Here is a 27,244-nt window from a genome sequence, read left to right on the forward strand (position 1 = left end):
ATCGTACTGAGCAAAAACAGTTTTATAGTTTCACCTTCCTCAAACCAATCATGTCCAGCCGTGAATGATCAGTGCGACGCACGTCTCACACTCAGGCGGTGGCCATCAGTCTGTGATTGACACTTGTAATTTCTGACGTCACTCCAAGTTCAGGTTCACTACAATACCTTACTGGCTGCTCTATAAGCATAACGGCCGGGCTCCACCGGGCGCGTCAGCGTCGCGTCAGCGTCGCGTCAGCGTCGCGTCTCCGTCACCGTCAGGGAATGTTCCCTTTTTAATCAATGAAGGGTGGCTCCACTGCCCGCGTTGCGTTGCGTTGACGGAGACGTGACGCGTGCATTAAAATTGAACCGGTGCGTTTTTTGACGCACGCGACGGAGACGCAACGCGTCCGGTGGAGCCCTGGCGTTAGGGAATGAGATAACTGTGCCCTGGCCATGAACACAGCGATGCACAAACTTGGAACTTCTGCAATCTGCATCACGCTGTCAAATGACAGGTGTGCAACCATGTCTACCCATCTACCTGACACCAGACAGCCATATAAAGGGTTCCGCCTTAGCCAAACAAGGCACTTCCGGTCTGACTTAGACATGCAATGAATAAGACATTATGCAAGCAATAATTAACTTAAATACAAATAAATTTGAATAAGTGCAGCAGTTATAGTTGTCATTTTCTCACGTAACCCCCCCCCCGGCCCCCACACATGTAAAGCGTCTTTGGGTATTAGAAAAGCGCTATATAAGTCCCAGATATTATTATTATTAGGGCTCTACTTCACGGCACGGCACTCCATCTTTAATTGTGTGTGTGTGTGTGTGTGTGTGTGTGTGTGTGTGTGTGTGCACTTGCCCAAGGCACACAGGATGATTGATGGTTGCTGATGGAGAATTGTTCTCCTGTGTTTGTAGGAGCATGAATCATCGAGTAGGCTTTTGGTTCTCCTGAGGAAGATGGTGCCTGATCCCTACACACACACGCACGCACGCACGCACGCACGCACGCACGCACAAAGCAAAGTTACTATATTTACCCAGGGTAACTGGACTAAGCATCAGATACTTGTTTACAGCCAGGCCCTGCTCATAGAACATTTCATGGTAGTGGTTCAATGCCTTGCTCAAGGGCACTTCAGCGGTGGTAATTTTAACGTGCCGGTCCGGGGATACGAACTGGCGACCTTCCGGTATCAAGACCGCTCCGCAAACCGTTCGGCCACCGCTGCACGCACGCACGCATGCTGCACATATGTGCAGCATGTGGATCTAGCACATAAAAATCATATAGAAACAACAAATTAAGTACAATTTATCAGAATTATAGCCATTAATATAATAATGAATTATGGTAATTACTCAATTTCTGACGAAATGGTGACTGAGTCGTATCACTCGGCATACGGCAGAAATGGATTCAGCAGATCAAAATTAATCATATAGAAACAACACATTAAGTAGCTTTCCTCAAGAATCCCATCAGGCATCACCTTTTTGGCATTTGGGAACCTGACTAGATTCCCTGATTTTGGTTCACAGTCATCAGTGGTGGATAAAGTATGCATACTCAAGAATTACAAATTACAAAGTACTTTTTCATTTTAATATGAATGCATTGCTCATTGTCAAATATAGCCTATATTCTTTTTTTTCAAACATGTGAAAATAGCTGATCTACAAGCTCAAAGTGTGTCACTGTTTACTGTCACATCACAACTCGCTGTGAGGTTGTAGATTGTCTATTTCCCCACTATTCCACAGTGGTCATCACAGTCTACTGACTTGAACCCCATGGAAAATCTATAGTGGGATTTGAAGGCAGTTGCAAAACGCAACCCCTGTTACATTAGATCATTATCAGTATCATTTAGTGACAGTTACACACCTCCACCACCAGGGAGCGAAAGACATTAAGTCAACACTGCGTGGCTCGTTTATTGCGCATGCGTGAAACACTTTGACCCGGAAGCATGGTTGTGCGTGTAGCAGCATCCAAGAGGAGAATTAGCAAGAGAGGCCAACTTTGCTTACTTCCTGTATCTGCGTGAGGTGGGCGGTAACATTATTAGGAGACAGGAAGAATGTTAGAGTCTATTCATTTCCAATGGGAGAGTGAACGTGAACACAGCTTCTGAACCATTCCTTAACTCCATGGTCACTGAACTAAATACTGGACCACATCATCACAAGGCACACAATATTTACAAGATATTCATAGTAAAATGGCTTCTTTTAGCGAGACAAACCAGGAGAAAATCTACTTTGTTAATGACATTTCTTTATCCCAGCAACAAACTCTCGCGAGATTTGAGATGAGTCCGGAAGCCTCTCTCTGTCCATCTGCAATTTCACGGACAACACATAGGGGGCTCTGACCCCATATTTAAGATGATAATATGTGAATATTATAATGTGAAATGAATGATCCTTATGTGCCCAAATTAGAGCTGGCATACTTGGTCTGCATATTGAGACAGGCAGATATGTAGGCATGGTTGAGGAGGATAGATTATGTAGTCTGTGTGATCTAAAGGAATTTTTTATTGTCCATTCTACAACTCTATTAGGGAGAGACTTTTTAATGAGATAGATCCAAATCATGAATTTATATGGTTGGAGGACTTCGAGAAACTAAAACGACTATTTCAAAAGTACACCTTGTCAGTTGTTTTCAATGTACTTTGTTAAATGACTTGTCAGTGTTGTTGTCTTCTTCTTCTATCGGGTTTCATGGCGGTCGGCAAACCTAAATGGTGCATTATCGCCACCTACTAGACTGAGTGTGGAAACAGTGTTGTTGTCAGGGGGGGAGGGTGGAGGTCGGGGAGAAGCAAACCACGCCTACTATATTTAGGAGACCATTTGTAGGCTTTGTGTACCATTTCGCCTCTAGTGGCTCCAATGAAGTTGGCCCATCTTCATACATTAACCATCTTTGGCAGGGCTCCGCACAAGGGGCCAGTGAGGCTATTCAACGTTGAAGCTCTGGGCCCTAGTGGTAGGAGGAGGGACTACAGGCGGACCCGTGTATTCATGACCGGGAAACCCCGTGCAGCTGGGCTTTAACATGTAGGACCATCACCTCAAATTAGAGGTCCGGAGGAGGGACTTCCGGCAGTCTTCCGGGTGCTTCAAAACGCCACTGAGCAACTTCCACTGACATGAATAGCTGGGGGGGCGGAGCTTCGCGCCAGTTCAGTCTCTATCCTTTTATATACTCTATGGCTCCGCATAGATATGGGGCTCCGTCTTTTTGGCAAATCTAGAACTTCCTGTTTGAGAGCTAGCAAATTTAAGACATCCGGTTGCTTTCAGAATAAAAGCGTGGTTAATTAAATAATTATTTCATTACATTATTAGTATTATTATTACATTACAGTTATTGTGAAGACACACATTATGTTTCTGTGTAAAAATAAGTAATTAAATAACGTAAAAAAGTTATCTAAATGGATAAATGCCCAAGTCCATGCACTGGAGTGCCCACACAGAGTGTACACAGAAACATTACTATTACTTATTTTTACACAGAAACATAATGTGTGTCCTATAGCATCGTTTAAATGCTTAATTTGTCGTTTTAATGTGCAAATTAATCTTTTCTTCAATACTCTAGAGGGTACTCTTATTTTGAAGAGATAGTCCACCGGAAGTCTTATATTTGCTGGCTTAGATTTGCCAAAAAACAGTGCCCGACATGGCTAGTCCCCCCCGCAGGGCACCGGGATCTGGGTTGACACAAACAAAGAAAAGTAAAAACGTGTCGTTTCAAAACAGTGTGGTCTTTAAGCAGCAGGAAGACGTTTGTTAGCAGCTCAACCACTGAAACACAGCAGGTAAACTATTCACGTTGTGCTTCATTCGTTTGTCTTTGTTTGACTCGTCTTTTAAGATGGAACATCAATCGTATTTCTCTGCTTGCTTGTAAATGTGCTCATAAACAACCAGTAGTTACCCCAGTAAAAAACAAGGTATTTTCTTCTCCTTTCTCCCTCTGTTTTTGTCACAGTCTCGGTTAACTAGTTACTTAGAGTATAGGATACTTAATTAGCCTATATTATTATATATTGGCGATTATTATTCAGACCTTCAGTTACATTTCTCTCAAACGCTACCCACTGAGCAATAGCCGGTGAAGAAGTTTAACATGAAATCAGATCAAAACGAAATCGCGTCTCCGTCGTCCTAGTAACGGCTGATGTTCCATTGTGGTCCTACACGGACCCCACACTACGTAGCTGTCCTCGTCAATGCCAATTTAAACAAAACATACCGATCTGATTCTCGTTTGGATTAAGAAGCGTCGGGGAGACGGACGGACACTCGCATTGCGTTGTGGTTGCACACCCTTTAGCCCTGTGTTTTGTTGTTGTGATTGTTGTTGAGAAACAGGAAGATACTCGCCTTCTTCCCGTGACTGTCTATGTAGAACAATTCGTTTTATAAATGCAACTATGAGTACACATTATGTGTCAAATACATTAACTATGCAGCCCATGTAATGCGTCAATAGAAACGCATCGATGAAAGAATAAATACATACCGTAAATAAATGAACGTTTGTTTCTGACGGGGTTCGAACTTTGTCCTCCGTTTGTCGGCATACAGTTTCCCAGTCATGGAACGTACTACAGTGAGCCATTCTAGCCATGACATTTTGTAATCATATTCAAATCATAGGTTATAAAAGCAGCCATCACAACTCAAAACTAACATGGGAACTAGATTAACTTGAAATCTCATTTATCACACCGATTTCCAAAACGGCTGTTTAATAGGCCTACAGATTTGTTTCTAACATCTCTCACCATCATTACCTATATAAGTTCACCTTATGGTAATTCATGTTATACAGGCCACATAGAAATAGTAAATATGATGCATGATAGGTTAAATTAACAATTTGTTTATAACATGACCTAAAAGCCACATTACACTGACGTGACTTGGCCAGTCAATGTGCTCCAAATTATCAAAGCTAATGGTACTAATGTGTCACACACAATATTCAGCCCATTTAAAGCGTCAAAATAAACGCATCCACGGATGACTGAATAAATAAATAACTGTCAGCATCTCACAGGATTCAAACTCCTCCCAATGTCAGCAGGAGCACACCAGTCTGAAGCATAGCCCAGTGTGCCATTATGTGTACTCCTTCTCTGAACAGTAAATAACTCAAGAGTACAAATCCAGTTATCACAACTCAAAACAGACAACAGAATAGATTAACCTGAGATGTCATTCACCACTGAATGACTGAGGCCCCTGGCTCGGGGTGCATACTTAGTTTAGACTAGTCATTGGTTAGACATGCGTTAAGGTTAGGTTTAGGTGTGCTGCCCCGTGGGAGGTTAGGTTTAGGGTGAGGGTTTGAGATAGCTTGTAGTTGTAGGACACTAATGACTGGTCTAACATGACTAGTCTAAACCAAAAACTGTCTAAACTAAGTACTGCACCCCCCTGGCTCTCTCTCTTATTCTTAGATTAGACGTTGATTAGCGGTTGTTTAAACGTCTATATATAGACCGTCTATAGAGCGTCGCAGTCCCGCCTCCTACCCGGGACCAGGAAATGAAATCCAATGCATTATTCTCATAGACATTTCGTAAAGTATTTATTTAAAGACGGTTACGCCGCGGACAAAGCCAACTCGAGTCGTGACAACTCATGACAACACAAACAATATTTTGGACCAAACAAATAATTAGAAAGAAGAAAAAAACGGCAGGTTACAACACTTTTTTTGTTGTTTTTCTTCTTTCTAATTATTTGTTTGGTCCAAAATATTGTTTGTGTTGTCATGAGTTGTCACGACTCGAGTTGGCTTTGTCCGCGGCGTAACCGTCTTTAAATAAATACTTTACGAAATGTCTATGAGAATAATGCATTGGATTTCATTTCCTGGTCCCGGGTAGGAGGCGGGACTGCGACGCTCTATAGACGTCTAATCAACCGCTAATCAACGTCTAATCTAAGAATAGACATCTAAAAAACTTTCATTTTTAGACGTCTATTAGACCAAAAAATGCTCAGTGGGTAGGAGACACAGACCAGAGTAATTTAGTAAGAGAGTAATGACACTCCCGTTGACTGTCATTGTAACAATGTAATGCGGAAGTGCTCATTCTATCTCAATGGAATAGTTCCAGCCATAGGAGATGTTTGGAACTATCGCCCATAGGTACCCGCTTTGCGGCGAGATCAAAGTGTGTCACCACTCTCTTACTAGATTACTCTGACACAGACTATGCGAGATGTTGTCATTGTAGTTCTGCGTGCACTTTTTACTCTTTGTACAATAGAAAACAGACGTTCAACAGTACATGCGGTCATTGGCAGGGTAATTAGTGCCCTTAAGAAGTAATGTACACTCACTGGCGAAACGGCTGATCATGCATCAGATTAAATACCTTCACCTTCTCCCACTGAACCCCACCCCCTGGCTCTCCTTGAACACAAAGGCGTTGCATTTGCATGTCTATGGGAGGGTCGCGCCACGTAATGGACATACCCGTGAATGGCACGTGATGACGTCAACATGGCTTTGCATATTTGCTGTAAAGGTTCAAAAGTGCAAACAGTGGTGTGGTGTGGATTTTTGAGTGGTGCAACCACTCCTATAGACAGCTATCTGGGTCCCTGGGTCATCAATATGATGATTTGGGGTGTTACAGTAGGCTACAGTACAGTAGAGTAGAGGGACCCCTACACGGTCATTTCTCAACCATTTCGGACGCGGGCGGCTCGCCGGAATTGGGCCGGCACCCTGGCCGTGTTCCTGGGGGTCTGGATGTTCCGGGGACCCCCACACGGAGTTGCACCACTCACTTCACATGGGTGTGATTTTTTTAACTAGCGGAGCAAATGTTTTAACGACATCATGTCGCACATGCAGCTTAGAGGCTGGTCAATTGGTTATTTTATTTAATGAAACATATGTGTACGTATTGAATGAAAAATATGAATTATGAACCTACAGTAACTAGTTCAGTGTGGTGCCGTGACATTGATTGATTTGATTGAAATATTTATTAACAGTTTGCAGAATTACAGTACATTTCAAGCACAAACTTAATACAAAGACTGTTAACTGTGAGTGGACGACCCAATTACACCTTGTTAAATTCATCAAAACATTTAGAGACGTACTTTTATATAGTCAAAGAACAGAACAGGAATTCATCATAAGGGAGACACAAGTCCAGTGGTGCTGCAGAATACTTTAATATTTGGAATGTATCAATGTCACTTCAGTTTAACCACTAAACCCTTTATACTTGGACCACCAAACCTAATATATGGACTCCCAAACCCAAAATAGCCGATCTACAAGCTCACATGTAATATGTAACATATCAAATTGTCCCTAAGCAGCCATTTTAATTGAGGCAGAAGTGAGCCTTTAGTTTGCCGAGTGAATGTGTGGCATTATTTATTTATTTATTTATTGTCTTTCTCATTTTTGTAGTGCAGATGAATTTGATAAGAAATGTTAAAATATATTGAATTAATTTTGGTTTAAATTGAACTCTAAATGTTAAAACAGCTATAAGATGAAGCTGAATGATAACTAAAACATTACCAACATTTTCTGTTGGTGATTTCCACAGAGCACCACAGAAGGAGATCTCACGCCATCAGGAGAGATGGCATCCAAAAGATATTCAGCACGGTCAGTGGACCAGGGACTGTTTCATGCAAAGCTGCAACCTGTAGTAAAGTTGTACAGGATGGGTATGTACTGTTTTATTTATAGCTAGTTAAACATGTGAGCCATGAGCTATTGTACATTTAATCGCTTCCATAGCGACAATCTGCCAAAATCTCTCACGGCCCATGTCTATTTTACATCTGGGTGGCTGCACAAACATTGACTGCCAACAACGGCTATTTATATTTATTTATGCAGTTAAGCGTTTTCCAACGCGTTTCCAACTCTTAACTGCCAAAGACGGTGCTTTACATTCAATGTTCTTTTCAGTAGTTTACCATAGATGGCGCTCTTCGCTAACGTATCAATGGCTTTAGGTTACTAAGCGACAGATACAACCGGAAATGCAGCAGCGTAACTAGACGTCAGTAGGCCCCCACGCAGGCTGGTCAGCGCCAGACACCACCCCCCTCGCGTGGTCTGCATTTTGGTTTATAAACAGCGGGGCACTGTACAGTAGTTGGGATTTGTGAACAGAGCCACAGAATCCAGTCTGGACTCGGGAGAGCCCACTGCACACTCTTAACTTCTGACTTCCTTCACGTTATTCTCCACCAGAGCTGTTGGGAGGCGAGGCACGTGTGTGCCTATGGTGTGTGGCTGTGTGCTAGCAGCAGCCACCACCAGGCTCCGCCAAACGTTGGTCAACTCAACTGTTATTGCATCTCTGTCTGTATTTATAATTTTATTTTACCGACAGCACGGTTGGGCCCTTGCTTCTGGGCCCCAACGCAGTTGCTTGCTAGTTACGCCCCTGCGGAAATGAACCGGAAGTGAACATCAGCGTTCAGCGTTATCAGATTTATAAATATACATTACGTACATCCACGACAAAAATAAATTATGTATTATTCAAGTTCAGAGGAGTTTCTGGTCTTAGTTAATCCTAAACTCCTCTGGGATTTCAATGGTTTCTTTCCAGACTCGGAGGAGTCCAGACAGCAGGCTCAGATGAATTCTCCAGACCCACCCAGACCTGTTTCAGTGAAACAGGAGGAACCTGAAGGGCAGCCAGACCTCAGTAAGTCTCTCTTTTCCAGCTTCAATGTGTTGTTCATTGTCACATAACAACAGCTGCTGCTGCAACCGAAACTGCTTGTAAATCCACCCATCAGTTCAATAGTTAAAGTCCATTGAAAATTGAATGGTGGTCTCGGGTGAAGTGGAACGATACAGGAAAGGGGTGTTCCAATGAGTGTTCTAGAAATTTCTCTAACATGGGAGTGGATGGCAGGCCAGTTTTATTCTCACTGGAGACCTAGTGGAGAATACTAATAACAATATTATTATTATTGTTAATAGTATTCTCCACTAGGTCTCCAGTTATTAAAGTCCTTATTCACTTGCTGCATTTCAGACCAGTGTGTGGAGTCCAGACTGCAGGTGAAGATGAACTCCCCAGACTCAGCCACGGACGTTTCTATTAAACAGGAACCTGAAGACGTTTATATTAAACAGGAACCTGAACCTGAACACCTCAGTAAGTTTCATGTGCTCTTCCTTTTGGAATGTTTAATGCGTAGGGGAGAGCGGGGTAAGATGAGCCAGTGGGTAAGTTGAGCCACCCCCTTTATCTAGAAAACTAGAAAACTGTGTTGCCATGTGACCTTAAATCTAGTAAGCATCCATCATTTACACCTGGCTGTGAAGTTGGGAAGCACATGGGGGAAGTAGAAAACATTATTTTACACAAACTGTTTTTTATCATGTAAAATTATGTTATAAAAAGCAAAATATACCTAGGTCTAAAATGTAATATCATACACGTTGATGATTTGCCAATGGATAGAACCATGTGAATCATTTAGCAAATAAATTGTCTGAAGTAACTTGTGCAAATTGAGCCACATTACCACTTTTTTTAAAAGGGCATATTACTTACTCATCATTTCAATTGATAGAAGACATCCTTAAATATGGGTAGATCGTTAGATTTGACTGCCATCTCATTTTGCCTTGCTTCCAGGACAACTTAAGCAAAAAGTCTTACCCCGTTCTCCCCTATGCGCCGTGCCAGCGTATGACGTAATGACTACTTGTGCTTGATATGGCAGTGGTGTCAGATACATATAGGGGCATTGGTCCTCATTCACAAAGGAGAAATACGCCGTAGTGTAACTGAGGCGTAAACAAATCGTTCTGATATCGTTTTTATCCGTCCGATCAAGCTGCGATTTGCTCCCGTCTTATTCAGGGAACCTGGTGTAATCACTTCATTTGTGGGGATCGCCGAGTGTATCCTTTCCGCATTTTTCCCAAGCGATTCGCCTGGTGTCGCCTGGTTAAATGGAACAACACGCCCATTCCACACCATATAAGGCAACAGGAAATATCGAAATACGTCATCATATACAACAGCCACGATGAGCTTGTAGAGCAGTTCATTTTGACAGTCTCTGCACGGACAGATCTTCAAGCAAACAGCGCGAGTTATATGTATATAATTATAAACGAAACTTGCCAACTTGGCACGCATTGCTTCACTCCTTGTTAAATGTCAGAAGTTGTTACAGTTACTTTCAATTTCACATATAGAAAGAAGTTAATTTGTACAGTTCACCACACGACCAAATGCTATATTAAAACACAGCAATGATAAAAGGCCCTATTGATTAGCCTATACTGCGGTGATTGATTCCCTGCCCTGCACTGTCGGATTTGGAAAGCAAATATATGGACATGCATGGACACAGGATATATTTTCTTTCTTTTCTTGTGGGATTAATTCGTTTCTGTACTAAAGGCTATATTTCATCCTCAGCTGCAGGTAAGAGTTGGCTATTCTGTGTGGCGTCCGCATGTGATCAATATAAATTAATACCAAGACGCAAATGGAGGCAGATAGGTGCTTGCAGCAAAGGCATTTAAGCCTACGTGAAACTTTAATTGGCTGAGTCTCTGTCAACATAATTTTATACTGATCAGCGAGTTACAGTGGTAATAATAATCATCATCAACAGCCTTTCTTGTCTGTCTGTCCGTCATGTTTGTGAACAAGCGCGAGTGGAGGTGAGCTGGCTTAAAACTATGATATGACGGTCTGACTTTCAAACACGCTGATGCCATTCATTCAAATAGGCTAATGTGGTCTATTTTTTATATAGGGCTAATTAGCCCTAGTGACTCCGTCTGCTGTCTGTCTGTCAGACCGGCATATCTGTGAAGTGTGAACCATAATGCATTTAATAGAGCCAAGTCGGGCTGGCCCGCCCAGGCCGGGCCGGGTTCTGTCTGTCCCTGACCAACAGGCCCAGGGCAGGGCCGGGCTCACCGCGCCGTTATTAATTTTCCAATGTGAATTTCACCCAGATTGGACTTGGTTCAGCTTGGCAGCATGCTGCTGTCCGCGTCCGTCCCCCAGCCCCCCCACCCCACACACACACCGACAGTCAACTGACTCAAAGGAGCTCTGTAACAAAACAATTTCAATAGGCCTACTGCACTAACTGCAGGCATTACTACACTAAACAACGTTGGATTCGTACAGTGCAGAATGCAGATAAGTGTATGTTCTTATTATAATTGTGAGTTTGTTTTTTAACATGCAGCACGAGTCCGCGAGAGCCGATCTACAAGCTCACAACGCGTTGCACTGCGAGTAGAAGGCTGCCGAGTGAGCAGCTAGAAATATCCTAATAAATAAATAAAAAGGTGTCGCGCTTGCAGGGGCGGTTTCTGTATGGGACTCTAGGCTAACTTGCCTCTAGAATTTAGGCATACAAGTGATACTTGTATGCCTAAATGTGCTGACCAATGTTGGGGACACATGCCTACATATTTTATCTGAGGTTTGGGGACTTTTAATTGATTCAGCATGAAGACTGTTAGTGACAAACTACGTGTAGGGTGTTCAGGTGGGGTGGTCGTCGCCACAGAGTGTCGGTAAGAACACACAGGGAACAGTCTTTGGCCTTTAGCCCGTTTTATTGAGGATTTAGGTGGGGGTAGAAATGTGTTCTAGCAGGGAACACAGAATAGCAAAAATAACATCAGTGCTTGAATACAGTACATTATATTTAACTATAGCTAATATTACTACTAGCAAGTAAATGCATATAAACAAACATTTATAGGAGGCACATTCATTGCATGAATCTGTAGCTGCCATATTATGCTATTATGGGACATAAGGAAAAGATATCCAGTATTTAATAACTCACACTGCTGAATTATGTGTGGAATATCACAAAACATTGCTCTATGTAGCTCTGCTGGTATTAGCATGTATAGCATTAGAAAGGAATTCACTCATTCTTAACTAACTTATAAAGTCTCAACTGAACAACATAAGTGCACTTACTTTTAGTTCAGTAACGCACACATAGAACCCACTCAATTCGAGACTGGAACAAGGCTAATTACACACAACAAAACCATTATACTTGTCAGAGGGACAACAAGGTCCTCATTCACAACGGCGTTTACGCTCATAAAGTGACGTTACGTGAGCGGAGCGTGAGCGGACAGGCATTTACGTGGATTCCCACATTACGTGGGAATTCATGAACTTGAACTTGACGGTGACGTGGGTTGGTCGGAAATTCCGCTGAAAGCTGCGCCACCTCTCATGGTCGTGTACGGCTTGCGTAGATTTATTAAGAAGGCTTTAGTCTTCATGCTGAATCAATTAAAAGTCCCCAAATCTCAGATAAAATATGTAGGCATGTGTCCCCAACATTGGTCGCACATTAAAAAAATATAGCCTATATAAAAGCCAAGTATCACTTGTATGCCTAAATGCATGCATTCTAGAGGCAGGTTAGCCTAGAGTGCCATACAGAAACTGCCCCTGCAAGCCCGACACCTTTTTTATTTATTTATTAGGATATTTCTAGCATGCGCGATTGCGCTGCTCACTTGACAGCTTTCTACTCGCGGACTCGCGCTGCATGTTAAAAAACAAACTCACAATTATAATAAGAACATACACTTATCTGCATTCTGCACTGTACGAATCCAACGTTGTTTCGTGTAGTAATGTCTGCAGTATAGGCCTATTTAAATTGTTTCGTTATGGAGCTCCTTTGAGTCAGTCTGACTGTCGGTGCGTGTGTGTGTGTGTGTGTGTGTGTGTGTGTGTGGGGGGGATTAGCCCTATATAAAAAATAGAAGACCACATTAGCCTATTTGAATGAATGTCATCAGCGTGTTTGAAAGTCGGCCAGTCATATCATAGTTTTAAGCCAGCTCACCTCCACTCGCGCTTGTTCACAAACGACGGACAGACAGACAAGAAAGGCTGTTGATGATGATTATGATTACCACTGTAACTCGCTGATCAGCATGTTGACAGAGACTCAGCCAATTAAAGTTTCACGTAGGCCTAAATGCATTTGCTGCAAGCACCTATCTGCCTCCATTTGCGTCGTGGTATTAATTTATAATATGTATATTGATCACATGCGGACGCCACACAGAATAGCCAACTCTTACCTGCAGCTGAGGAAACATACAACGTAGTTGGATCGGATGAAATATAGCCTTAAGTCCAAATCCCACAAGACTCGCGCTGCATGTTAAAAAACAAACTCACAATTATTATAAGAACTACACTTATCTGCATTTTGCACTGTACGAATCCAACGTTGTTTAGTGTAGTAATGCCTGCAGTAGGCCTATTGAAATTGTTTTGTTACGGAGCTCCTTTGAGTCACACTGTCGGTGTGTGTGTGTGTGTGTGTGTGTGTGTGTGTGTGGACAGTCCAATGGGTGAAATTCACATTGGAAAATGAATATAACGGCGAGCCTGGCCCGGACAGAACAGATTATTTCTATGTTTCACAGACATGCCGGTCTGACAGACAGACAGCAGTCACGAGGGCTAATTAGCCCTCTACAAATATAGAAGTCCACATTATTGCATCAGCGCGTGCAATTCGGCCAGTCATAGTTTTAAGCCAGTGCACCTTAATTAATTATAATATGGGGAACTTATAGCTAGGCTGTAGGCTATTACATTGATCTCATCATGAGATCAATCAAGTTTGGTGCCAAATGTCCCGTGCATCATTTTAATATGACGACATCATGAAATGAACCTGCACTTAGATCTGACAAAGAGGAGGCTACCCGCCGTATATGGTTGAAAATTTAAATAGCTATAGGCCTATGCCTACGTGTCCATGATCAGAACAAATCCATTCTCCACATGGCATTCAGACAGATGACAGTGAGATATTAATCTATTCCCCGCATGAATCAATGCAGCTCTGATAAAAATATCGGATATATGTTTTACCTCTGCAAAGGTGTGAGTGAGCAATTGTTCAATAGAAAAGAAAAGGCTTTATAATATAATTGCCAAGTATAGGCTAGCTTGCTGCCTTGGTCCCGAACTTAAATAAATAAATGGCCAAGCTGCATTTTATAGGCTACCGTAAGTCAGCTTGCCATTGCTGTAGCGGTGCGGAGCAGTGTTCACCGTTTTGTAAGCTTGGGAAAATGATTTATATAGTTTAATCACGCAGAATCACGCACAAATGTAATGGTATATGGATGTAAAAAAAGAGACTGCAGGTGGTGGTCGTCGCTCCGGCGCTTGACATGGTCAGATCATTTTCTTTTAATTTCCTAATATAGCCTAATTTCTTTCCAGCAATCATTTTTATCTTAATTTGTGAAGCCACTATACTGGAAAATATCATTAGGCCTATTTTGTTGCATTCCGTCAGGAGGACCTCTATTTCGTTTGAGCTGTAAGGCCTATAGTTCTTTTTTGTTTTTTTTACTGCTGTCTGCTGAGTCATGCTTGACACCTTTTATGGTGTGAAATGGGGCGTGGATCAATGCAAATGAAGTTGTCGGGTGATTTTCCGATCATTTGGCACCCGCTCGCATTCTTTATGACATACACCTGCGTACCTGTGGTACACACCGCTCTTTGAATTGCACGGCAAAACAACGTAGCGTGATCGGACGGAATTTCCCGCATCTGTATACGCTTCCGTTAAGCTTCCGTTACACTCTGGCGTATTTCTCCTTTGTGAATGAGGACCATAGACTCTATTTTACAAAGACTAAAGCCTTCTTAATAAATCTACGCAAGCCATACACGACCATGAGAGCTGGCGCAGCTTTTTGCGGAGTTTCCGACCAACCAACGTCACGTCACGGACGTTGGCCATGAATTCCCACGTAATGTGGGAATCCACGTAAATGCCTGTCAGCTCACGTTACGCTCACGTTACGCTCACGTTACGTAACGTCATGAGCGTAAACGCCGTTGTGAATGAGGACCATTACCTTTAATCCTCCCTACACTAAAACATATCGTCAGTATGCATATGCTGCTACGATACATACGCATCAAACGGGGCATACGCAAAGTAACCACAGTATACCGCTAATCAACTTACAAATTACATATACATATTGTGGCGACTGATACACAACTCAGGAGCGAAGAGTCAGGTTTGCCCATTCACTAGGGCATTTATTGAATATAAATCAGAAATCAGAAATTAACTTGTCTCTCATTCTTTGCAGTATACAGTATACAATATACATAGAGGCATTTCCTTTAATCCACCTGACACTGATCGACGTATAGTACTTGCGCGCTCTGCTTGCGCACTAGTGTGCAACAAGCAAGTAGGCACTAGTGTGCAACAAGCAAGTAGGCACACGACAGAGTGCAGTTCTAGTTTAAAGTTATTTTCACTACAATAACAATGGCAAAACATATCAGGACACTGATAATATGCCAATATGAAAATCCATCATTGGAATATCTTATTTTCTTATAATTTAATTTAGAAAGATTATTCTTCTTATTACCATAAACAAAAGCAACATCATATTTTGCACAAATGCAATGAGTAAGAAAACTTGACAATATAAGTTCCACCATGTGATTTTCTTTACAGTAAGTAGGTCTCAAACAGACTTTCATGGTGTGTCTCTGTAGGAGACGAGGGGCTCCAATTTTGTCGCAGCCTTTTCCCGCAGCGCGGCCCGCAATTCAGCCGCTGCCCGAAAATTACGAATATAGGAGCTTTCTCTGTCCCTTAATGGTATTTTCGTCCCGCGTCACCCGCTATATTTTTTGCCGGTATTTGCGCCTAGAGGTGTGGTCATGGGCGTGTTGGCACACTTTCCCCTAAATTGCTATTTTGGTCACATACATTTGGGAAGTCGCTAGTGGAGTTTAAAAGCACCCGTAAGCCGTGCCAAATTAGTTTGGTAGAGCGGCGCACGGCACGCCGCACGCGCCTCAATGGAGATGCCTGCAGGCACAGACGGGGTATGAAGCAATATAGCACTAACGGGCAACGGTTAAGGGATCTCTTTTGGTTTAATTATTGCAACGCCCAAACCACACCTATACATAATGTAACGGAGGTGTTTAAGGGATTTAGACAGGTAACCAAAATACCAACTTTAGAGGGGGAACACCCTTTACCCACTCCTAAAACCCCAAATAGTGGCTTTAGAAAGATGAGACAAAAATAGAGCCCGAGGTGTCTAGAAATGGCTCTGTGAGTCTGAACTGTGTAAAATGACAGATCTCTGACTGGCTTTTAATCAGCTTCTTCATTTGAGGTTTAACCATTTGAACCCTAGTATACCTACAGTATATTTTGGGGGGAACAGTTGCCTGAAATAGTCAATCCACAAGCTCACAACACATTGCAATTAGCTGCAATGTAGGAATTGCTGTTATGTTCTGTTAGTTAATTTGACATGGACATCACAATCACATTGGACGAACCAGATGCATTGCTTAAAGTGTATATTGCATGAGTGCTATTTTTCAACACCTATCCACAGGAGGCTTTTCTAAATAGAGTTGCACTATAGTCGAAACCATTGAAAGTACAACAAATATAATATATAAATATATACAGTGAGTTGCTGCGTTTAGCTGTAGCCTATAGCAGGCTATATGGTTCCATTTTGTGAGTTGTCCCGGAGTTAATAGTGAATGTACTTCCAGCTTCCCTGCGTTGGCTGATCTGAGCACGCAGGAGAGTTTGTAGGGTCCGATAACAAGAACGCAAGAATACAAGAACGCAAGCCCCTAAAAAACATGCTCACCCCGGGTGTGGTAGGCTACTTAAAGGAACGCAATCAGGTGTGAATTAATGAGTCATAATTTGCAAGCAGTGTTTGTGGAAACATCCAAGTCATGCAAGGTAACACGCCTCACAAAACCCCAGCCGCCAGACCACAAACATGTCAATAACACAAAGGCTATACTAGTGCAGCGCCATATCAACATTAAGGTTGGGCGATATTCCATTTTTTTTCAATCGCCCATCGTCTGTCCAAAAATCGCCGATGGACGATATATTCGTGTCATAAAAGTAAAGTGAGAACAGCTCACTGCAGGTCGCAAAAAAGCCAGATCTACAAGCTCTCAAGGCACCGCGTCCTGCCTGTTTTTGCAGCGCCGTTCGCTACGCGTTGAGAGCTTGTAGATCCGTCTGTTTTTGCAGCGCAGCCAGGGTAACAAAATAAGAAATAGGTGGAGATGAAGTGAAGTTGGAACGGACAAGCAGCTGCAAGCCAAGCTAACATCACAACCACTGGCTGGTGACAGTGTTATTAGCCGCAGCAACATGTAGCCTGCCCTAGTAACTTCTCCCCGGAGAAGTCTAGCCTCCCCGCACCGTCGGAGTCTCGGAGCGCCGGCCCCCATGCTGATCCATAGGCTCTCAAGGCATCGCGTCCTGCCTGTTTTTGCAGCCCCGTTCGCTACGCATTGAGAGCTTGTAGATCTGTCTATTTTTGCAGCGCTGGTGTCGGGGTTAGTTCACGTTGTCAATAAAAAAATAACTTAGATTACAGGCGGAGATGAAGTTCAATCAGTGGGTTGAATCAGTAGCTACACGCTAAGCTAACGCTAAGCTAAGCGCTAAGCTAACGATCCCCGAGCCTACACTAACACTAGCAGCCTGTTTTTTATTTTTTCCCCCCCGACTTCACGGGTGGCGCATTGGGATTGTGATGAGACACGAGACAGAAGTGTGCATTCTGTTGTGACTGTATATTATTAAACTGCATGGGTCTGGACTCCGGAGCGTAAACAACATGTAGGCTACAGTACAGTAGCCTCCCTCGGCTCGGTCCCGGGTCCCAGGCTCCCAGCCTTTACTCTGGCTGCCAGAGTGATGCTGCGGAGTGCACCGTGCGGGGACTCTGGGACCATACCATTATAACGGAGGGGATTTCCACCCGGCCGCTGTTACTACTTTGCTGGCCCAAATTGATTCACATGTTGCTCACACTTTACAGGTTAATTGGGCTAATATTTTGCAAAATCGTCCCGAAAAATCGCCTAATAAATATATTCGGCGATTGGACTCGTACATTCGCGATTGACGATAGATTCGTATCGTCACCCAACCCTAATCAACATCATTCAAAATGAGGCATTTAAGTGTAAATGACAAATATGCTACAATCGATAATATGGCGTCTCGTTCTTACACCTTTGTTGCCTTACCTCGTCATGACTGTACTGAAGAAGTTCTGACGACAGTGTCACTCTGCCGAAAGATAAAGTCCACAGCGTGTCTCATCACAATGCACTGCGAGCTTGCTTGTAGGTCAGATACTTTCAGCGAGCAACGCTGCCATAAGACAAAATAAGCCTGAAGTGTAAAGCCAAATATATCCTTTGTCATATCACGGGGTCCCACACCGAAAATAGCAACTCTACAAGCTAATCTGGTTGTCCTTCTTTTTTAATATTTTGCAGGGCCTTTGCTCCTAGACCATAAGGGTCATAACACATTGTATTTGTTTTTTTGTAGACTTTCTGCACGTTCTTGTGTGTAAAGAAGAGGTTCCACCTGAAGAGGAGAGGAGCTCCAGTCTGGTCCAGGAGGAACCACAAGCTCCAGAGATGAAAGAGGAACAAGAGGACTTACTTCAAAGACCAGAAGAGTCTGGTGGAGCAGTGTTGATATTACTAGCAGTGAAAAGTGCAGAAGATGATGAAAACAGAGAGACAGAGCCTGTAGCCGGCACCTCAACTGTACACATGAAAACACAAGCTGATGTAGAGGACTGTGGAACATCACAATCAACCATTGACAACCAGCTCCTCTCTTCACACTGTTCTGAATGTGACACTGAAGACAGTGATGAGTGGGAGGAGACTAGGGGAGATCAGTCAGCTTTAAACACACTGAAATCACAAAACACACAAAATGTGGGAGGACAGCACAAGCTGTCCAAGGACCTGAAATCATCGAAACAAACGGACTCCATGAGGAGTCACACAGGGAAGAAACCTTTTAGCTGTACAGAGTGTGGCAAAATGTTTAATCACAAGGGAAATCTAAAAACACACATGAGGATTCATACAGGTGAAAGGCCATTCTCTTGTACAGTTTGTGGTACAGGCTTTACTCAGGCGGGTAGTCTAAAAAAACACATGATGATTCATACAGGTGAAAAGCCATTTCCTTGTACAGTATGTGGTAAAGGCTTTGTTAACACAAGTAATCTAAAAACACACATGAGGATTCATACAGGTGAAAGGCCATTCTCTTGTACAGTTTGTGGTACAGGCTTTACTCGGGTGGGTAGTCTAAAAAAACACATGATGATTCATACAGGTGAAAAGCCATTTTCTTGTACAGTATGTGGTAAAGGCTGTGTTAACACAAGTAATTTAAAAACACACATGAGGATTCATACAGGCGAAAAGCCATTCTCTTGTACAGTTTGTGGTACAGGCTTTACTCAGGTGAGTAATCTAAAAACACAGGAGGAACCACAAGCTCCACAGATTAAAGATGAACAAGAGGACTTACTTCAAAGACCAGAAGAGGCTGGTGGAGCAACGTTGACATTACTAGCAGTGAAAAGTGCAGAAGATGATGAAAACAGAGAGACAGAGCCTGTAGCCGGCATCTCAACTGTACACATGAAAACACAAGCTGATGTAGAGGACTGTGGAACATCACAATCAACCATTGACAACCAGCTCCTCTCTTCACACTGTTCTGAATGTGACACTGAAGACAGTGATGAGTGGGAGGAGACTAGGGGAGATCAGTCAGCTTTAAACACACTGAAATCACAAAACACACAAAATGTGGGAGGACAGCACAAGCTGTCCAAGGACCTGAAATCATCGAAACAAACTGGCGAAAGGCCGTTTTCTTGTACAGTATGTGGTACAGGCTTTACTCAGGTGGGTCATCTAAAAACACACATGATGACTCATACAGGCGAAAGGCCATTTTCTTGTACAGTATGTGGTACAGGCTTTACTCAGGTGAGTCATCTAAAAACACACATGATGATTCATAGAGGCGAAAGGCCATTCTCTTGCACAGTTTGTGGTACAGGCTTTACTCAGGCGGGTAGTCTAAAATCACACATGATGATTCATACAGGCGAAAAGCCATTCTCTTGTACAGATTGTGGTACAGGCTTTACTCAGGCGGGTAATCTAAAAACACACATGATGATTCATACAGGTGAAAAGCCATTCTCTTGTACAGTTTGTGGTACAGGCTTTACTCAGGTGAGTAATCTAAAAACACACATGATGATTCATACAGGCGAAAAGCCATTCTCTTGTACAGTTTGTGGTACAGGTTTTACTCAGGCGGGTAGTCTAAAAACACACATGAAGATTCATACAGGCGAAAGGCCATTCTCTTGTACAGTTTGTGGTACAGGCTTTACTCAGGCGGGTAGTCTAAAAACACACATGAGGATTCATAGAGGCGAAAGGCCATTCTCTTGCACAGTTTGTGGTACAGGCTTTACTCAGGCGGGTAGTCTAAAATCACACATGATGATTCATACAGGCGAAAAGCCATTATCTTGTACAGTTTGTGGTACAGGCTTTACTCAAGCGAGTAATCTAAAAACACACATGATGATTCATACAGGTGAAAAGCCATTCTCTTGTACAGTATGTGGTAAAGGCTGTGTTAACACAAGTCAGCTAAAAACACACATGAGGATTCATACAGGCGAAAGGCCATTCTCTTGTACAGTTTGTGGTACAGGCTTTACTCAGACGGGTAGTCTAAAAACACACATGAAGACTCATACAGGCTAAAAGCCTTTAGTTTAAGACATAATGATCAGTCAGTCTAATCCTAGGATGACAATGATGCAAAAGCAGAGGAATTACACATGTGTAAACTGACAATATCAACATGACAGAATAAAATACCCATTAATAGTATCTTGTGATGGAGTTTAATTTGTATCTTGTGTATGGATGTTATTTTCTATTTAACATGATGGAATTTCATTTTTATTTTATCTTGCATTATTCCCTCCAGCTCATAGGTTACTGGTAGTACAACATGAGCATTAGTGTGTGTCCACATTTGTCAGTATGTCATATGCATTAACATTCATGCAATAATTATGTTCATTGATATGCAGTAAATGATGGTGCAGTAAAGTGCTCACAAGCTGCTGGGTTTGTGTAGATCAGGGGTGTCGGCTACATCTTATAATGTACCTTTGGACCATAACAAAGCCACATATGCATCACAGTTACGATTCTATTTAACTATCATCGTCATTATTTAAAGCTATATTCAGTGATTTGAGGGATTTGTAAAACCCCTGTCCGCTAGGAGGCGCCTCCTGAAGTTATTCCTCCATGATACGGAAACAGAGGTTTTTGGCTACTAGCTACCTATTAGCATCGAACATTCGCCATCTTATTGGCCAAGCCCATTCTGAACGGGAACCCCTTTTGGTGTTTTAAGCATTATGCTATAGAAGATCTACAAGCTCATAGTGCAGCATCGAGTGCCGCACTACGAGCTTGTAGATCTGCTATAATTTTTTAAATCGTGAAAATGTGGGTGCAAATCTTTGAATATATATTCTTTCAGGGCGTTTTTAACTCAAATCTTTGCTTCTAGGAGGTCCCTGGAACAACATATTTTCAGATTGGTGTCTGTGGCCAAATACAGATAATTCCAGGTGTCCTTGACATGGAAAGGTTGAACCACTGACATAGAAACATGGGTTTTTCAGAAAACTGTTAGAATTCAGAAGCCTTTCTTTAAAATCGTCCTCAGGTCTAAATGGGTTAACGTTGTCGCACTGGTGTGATATGTCCCGTCGCACGTCAGCACATTGTGAAGCTTGTAGTTGCAAGGCGACGCAAGTGATTCAATTCTAAGGCGCTATATTGGCATGAGAAAAATATTAACATTGCCAAAGCAACTGTCAAATATAATACTATATAATATAATAAAAACAGCTATGTCACATTGGGTCATTATGTATTGCTTATGAGTATAAAGCTTTTAGGAAATAAATATATTTGTATAGTAGCTTTTGGACAAATGGCAGCATTTATTTCCTCAAAACTATTTAAACAGTAGGCTATACAAAAAAAACTTAAATGCGTTTAAAAAGGTAGCAGTTATGCTTCTGTATGTGAAAGGACGCCAAGAAGTAAAGCGCTAACGTGTGCATTGGGAACTCGACCGCTCGCGCTGCACACAGATGTAATAAACGAGCTGCGTCACTCATCATTCATCAATTATCCCATTTAATTCAACAACAACAACATGCCACCTATAAGCATTCGGAGGTCTGGACCGTTGCAAACGAGGATAAATTGGTGTTTATTTTGCGTCAACACCAATGCCTGTACAACACTTGAGTTGACTTACTGGCAAATAATGTCTCTATTGTGCTTTGCTTCTGTTGTTGGCTCTCTTTCATTTCTTCCTTGTGGCAGTGCAGCCTGTGGAAGTTGATGGATGGAGATCTCAGGTGCATCTTGATTAGATGTATTGTGCTCACCACCTATAAAAACAAAGCAGCACTAAAACGTGCTTCATTGGTATACACCAATGCAAATCAACTTCTTTCTATATGTATCTGCGGAATATACAGTATAGCAACTGCTTATACATTTTTTTCTAGTTAAGATGATCACCACCACCACGCTGTTCTGCCAGGAAGTTGTCCAGTGCACAGCATGCAAGCACAATGTTGTCAACGGTTGTTGCGGTTCGCCATGTGCCCGAAGGCGTTCTCGACAACTGTTCTTGCCCTCGACAACTTGTAGTTGAATACACGCTCTGCACATGTCAGACCTCTGTCTGCATAGGGCTTCAGAATGTACTCGGTCAGTGTGAATGCTTCATCCGCCACTATGGCATATGGAGCCAATTGCTGTGTTCCATGGAGTAGTGTTGGGTTAGGGATTTTAGCCATCCTGTTCTCCAGCGACTTCTGTAGTGTACACCCTTCAAAAACTCCACCATCTGAGACTCTGCCATTACATCCCACGTCGACATACAGGAACTTACAATAATGTCAACCAATGCCATTAGGACAATAGAGCCAGGATCCATGTTTGTAGTTCCTGTAGATTTGTAGTTCCTGCAGATAGAGAGGTCGTGATCATGAATTTCTGTGGACAATTAATTGTCAAATAATTGCAATTAGCTATTTTATGGTGTTTTTAAAGCACAACATATTATAATTTAAAACTGTTAGCAGAAATAGGCTATCTACAAGTTAACAAATTCATAGATGAATGGAAACTAATCTGACAAAGAAAAAACAATGCTGATTATCTTAATTGCATTAAGGCGATTATGTAGAATTGTAACAGGACTACCTGAATACTGAACCAGAGTTTCGTGGGGGGTAGATATAGACATGTTTGCCATCCAATGCGCCGAGGCAGTGGATTTGAGGAAATTCCACTTCTCCTCAAATCCTTTTGCGACCTCGAGCCACTCCTCTGCTGTACTAGGACACTGAAAAAGAGATGCAATTAAATGAAATGTTATTGAAAATGAAATGTTATTTGCTACAACTGTCTGTTATCATCATTTTTACAGGAGGATGATGATGGCGAGGACCGCGATGATGATGATGCAGAGGGAGAGAGCAACAAAGAGAATGAGGCAGGAGAGAATGTGGCAGCAGAGAATGAGGCAGCAGAGAATGAGGCAGGAGAAAACGAGGCAGGAGAGAATGAGGCAGGAGAGAATGGGCCGATTCATAATCCTATTTTACCGCTGTAGTGCCGAAATGATTTCGGCTCGTCAGACATTTTCAGTAGCACCGAAGAGCCGACTTTAGGACGGTACCCGCCCCCCCGAACCTCAAATGACGTCACATTGTAGGCTCTACAGAGCCGAACCCACTTTTATTCGGCTCTAAAATAGGAGTATGAATCGCGCCAATGTGGCAGCAGATATGGAGGAAGAGGTAGGGCATGTAGGAAGAGGAACTGCAGGAAATTCACAGGCACCTCAAAATAAATAAAATAAACGTGAGAAAGAGACAAACGTCCCCAACTCAACTGGCAACTACCTAAAACAACGATCCCAACAAACAAAGTCAGATGACATTTCTGCTTTTTGTAAAAACCTGGAGAATAAAATGAGGAGAATCAAAAATGAGCAAGTATACGACTTGAGTTAGAGCATCAACTAGAAGAGGCCTGCTACCAAGCAACATTGAGTGATCGCCCACTGCAGAACCCCAACCCTTCAGTCCACTATTCCCTCACCACCTCAACCAGCTATGCTCAGCTTTACCCATCAAGTTACCACCCTTACCAATATGGTAATTAGATGTATTGCAAATCTTTTCTTGTGCATTTACTTTATATAATATTTAGTTATTAATTATTTGTGAGGGGCACTAGCCCCTCCTATATACAGGTTTAATGTTTCTCTTTAGTTCAATGTTTGTTTAATAAACGCCATTGACAATGAAGGGAAAACTTTACATCACCATTACATCACCTAATCATGAGTTAGATTTCAATATATTAGGGCCCCTCACTTCACACGGGTGTGATTTTTTAATTTCTAGTTCCATAGATTGCACAATTCATTGGCATATATTTAGTCAATTGTGATTTATTCACTGAATTCTTAATTTGTATTCTACCTTCTATTGTTATGTATTAATTATTCTAAATAAAGTAAATTTGAGGCACTTAAAGCTATAAAGTTTTCTTTGCCAGTCATGAAATTCCTGGAAAATATTTTGAAAGTGCTGACATTTTTAGTGAGCTAATATAGGAATAGACTATGTGACAACCAGGAATATTTATATATAATAATTGTTCTATAGACCATTATCTACAATTTAGAAGTGAAAAGTAAACTTTTACATGAATTGTAAATGACAATGTGTCTAGGAGACCCCACGATTGTGCAGAATGTCTCAAGTTTTGAGAATGTATAAAAGTATTTTTTTTAATAGCAGATCTACAAGCTCACACCGTATCAAACTGCAACACGATGTGAGCTTATAGATTTGCTATTTTCAAATAGCTATTTTCAAAAGTGGTTAATGTTTTGTTTTTTCATTTCATTTATTTATTTATTTCGAACATATTAAAACATAAAAGAACAGGCAATGGAAATAAAGGAAGAACTAGATTTAAAATAATAATAAAACAAGAAATAAAACAAGGTATATCTAATATACTTTTTATGTTCGAAAAAGGGATAGGAAGAAGTTTAGTTAAAAACTTATCGGGTCCTACCCCTTCTTTGTGTATCAAAAAATAACATAAAATAAATAGTCAAGCATATACTGTATACAAGACAGTCAAGGGTCAAGGTTGACCCTTGAGGACATACATTTATACACTCACAAAAACATATGCGTACACACTGTACCCAGCTATTCTATCCTATATATATATATTTATTATATCTTTTTATTCCATGTTTCACATCGTTTCAATTCGTCCCTGCATTTATTCCACAGGATAACCCCTTTCACTGAAACACAGTGGTATTTTGCATTGGTCCTCACTAACGGCTGATTAAACATACATACCCCTCTCAGATCATAATGACTCTCTCTCTTCTGGAACAACCTCTGGATGTTGTTTGGTAATAATTTGTTTTGTGCTTTATACGTTAATTACGTTAATACGTTAATACGTTTTGTAACGTATGGTTACACGGTAACCTTTGTTCTCTGAGTGAAGAGACCATCTCTCCACCCAACATATTTCATATGTAAGGGGAATGTCCCCACTTCACTTGTGACGTGGATATCTCTTTAAGACACACCAGTTGTACTGGCACGCACGGGTATATAAGGCCCAGGTGTGCGTGATTACACTGGTTTATTTGATCGACACCGCTTCTGAGCGACATCTTGGTGGAGAGATGGTCTCTTCACTCAGAGAACAAAGGTTACCGTGTAACCATACGTTCTCTATCGTATCAGAGACCATCTCTCCACCCAACATATTTCATATGTAAGGGGAACTCTGTAAGACACCTCGCAAGGAAGCGAGACAGTACCAGAACCCCAGTGCCAACACCAGTGGCTCCGACCCGGCACATACTGAATTTAAAATATTTACAAGTATGTTCAATTTTAAAATATTTACAGTTATGTTCAATTTAAAATATTTACAGTTATGTTTAATTTAAAATATTTACAATTATGTTCAATTTAAAATATTTACAATATTTACAACCCCTGGAGCAGCCGGACGGCCAGACGCCATCCGCTGCTGAATGCTCGGGCGCCAGACGCTACCCAGAGCCTGGCCCCGCAAGACGCTAAGGCCATGAAACACAGGGGTTAAGGGCCGCTCAAGCCAACCCGCCAGGCGCAAGGTTGATTTGACTGGTGAAGGTGACACCTACCGCCGAGCCGTGTGCAAGACCGACTCCCCAAAGGGAGCGAGTGCCGCTACGTTCAGCCGGTAGAACCGGGTAAATGTTGACGGATTTGACCATGTGGCCGCTGTGCAGATGTCTGATAGAGACGCACCATTCCACAGCGCCCAAGAGGTCGCCATCCCACGGGTGGAGTGTGCCCGCACTCCAGGCGGCACCGGCACTCCTGCCTGCTCGTGTGCTCGCTGGATCACTTCTGTGATCCAATGGGACAGCCTAGCCTTGGATAGTGGTCTTCCCAAGCACTCTTGTTTGAAACACACAAAGAGCTGGTCCGTTTTTCTAAGGGCATGTGTGGCCCTGATGTATGTCTCTAACGCCCTGACTGGGCAGAGTGGGGACCGACTCTGTACTCCGTCCGTCCGTGACTCAAAGAGGGGACAGAGCTCAATCCTTTGATTGAGCTGCGCCTCTGAAAGTATTTTGGGGAGAAAGGCCGGGTTGGGGCGTAGCACTACTCCCCCCTCGTCCGGCCTGAACCGGCAGAGCTCTGCATGGACCGATAGGGCTTGCAGCTCCCCAATTCTTCTTGCCGAAGTGACTGCCAGCAGGAATGCTGTCTTGAGTGACAGCCATTTCAAGTCTGTTGACTCCAGGGGCTCGAAGGGGGCTCGTTTCAGGGCCTCCAGAACCAAGCCCAGGTCCCAGGGTGGAACCGTTGGGGTCCTAACTCGAGCTCTGAGCCTCCTAGCGCCCTTTAGGAAGAGAGAGATAAGGCTGCAGCATTCTGCCGAAAGCCTGCACTCCCCAACGCGGGCGGCCTTGATGGCAGCCACCATACCCCTAAGGGTCGAGAAAGCCTTCCCCTCGTCCAGTCGGTCCTGCAGAAAAGGCAGGATCGTCTGATGCCCACAGTGTAGTGGGTCTGCCTCGTTCTTCTCACACCACAACTCGAACAT

The 27,244-nt window shown here is 42.5% G+C and overlaps 1 protein-coding gene across 1 annotated transcript; it reads left to right on the plus strand.

Moving 5' to 3' along the window:
* Positions 1-7,678: 7,678 nt before the first annotated feature.
* LOC306917720 (uncharacterized protein) lies at positions 7,679-26,229 on the plus strand (the record flags this gene model as incomplete). The annotated part of the gene is made up of 7 exons (XM_079530621.1): positions 7,679-7,739; positions 8,639-8,737; positions 9,074-9,196; positions 18,474-19,031; positions 22,403-22,437; positions 23,520-23,660; positions 26,152-26,229. The coding sequence occupies exons 1-7, from the start codon at positions 7,736-7,738 to the stop codon at positions 26,227-26,229; spliced, it is 1,038 nt and encodes a 345-aa protein (XP_079386747.1). The 5' UTR covers positions 7,679-7,735.
* Positions 26,230-27,244: the final 1,015 nt, after the last annotated feature.

The sequence above is a fragment of the Electrona antarctica genome (assembly GCF_951216825.1).
Source record: "Electrona antarctica genome assembly, contig: SUPER_24_unloc_2, whole genome shotgun sequence".
Lineage (NCBI taxonomy): Eukaryota > Metazoa > Chordata > Actinopteri > Myctophiformes > Myctophidae > Electrona > Electrona antarctica.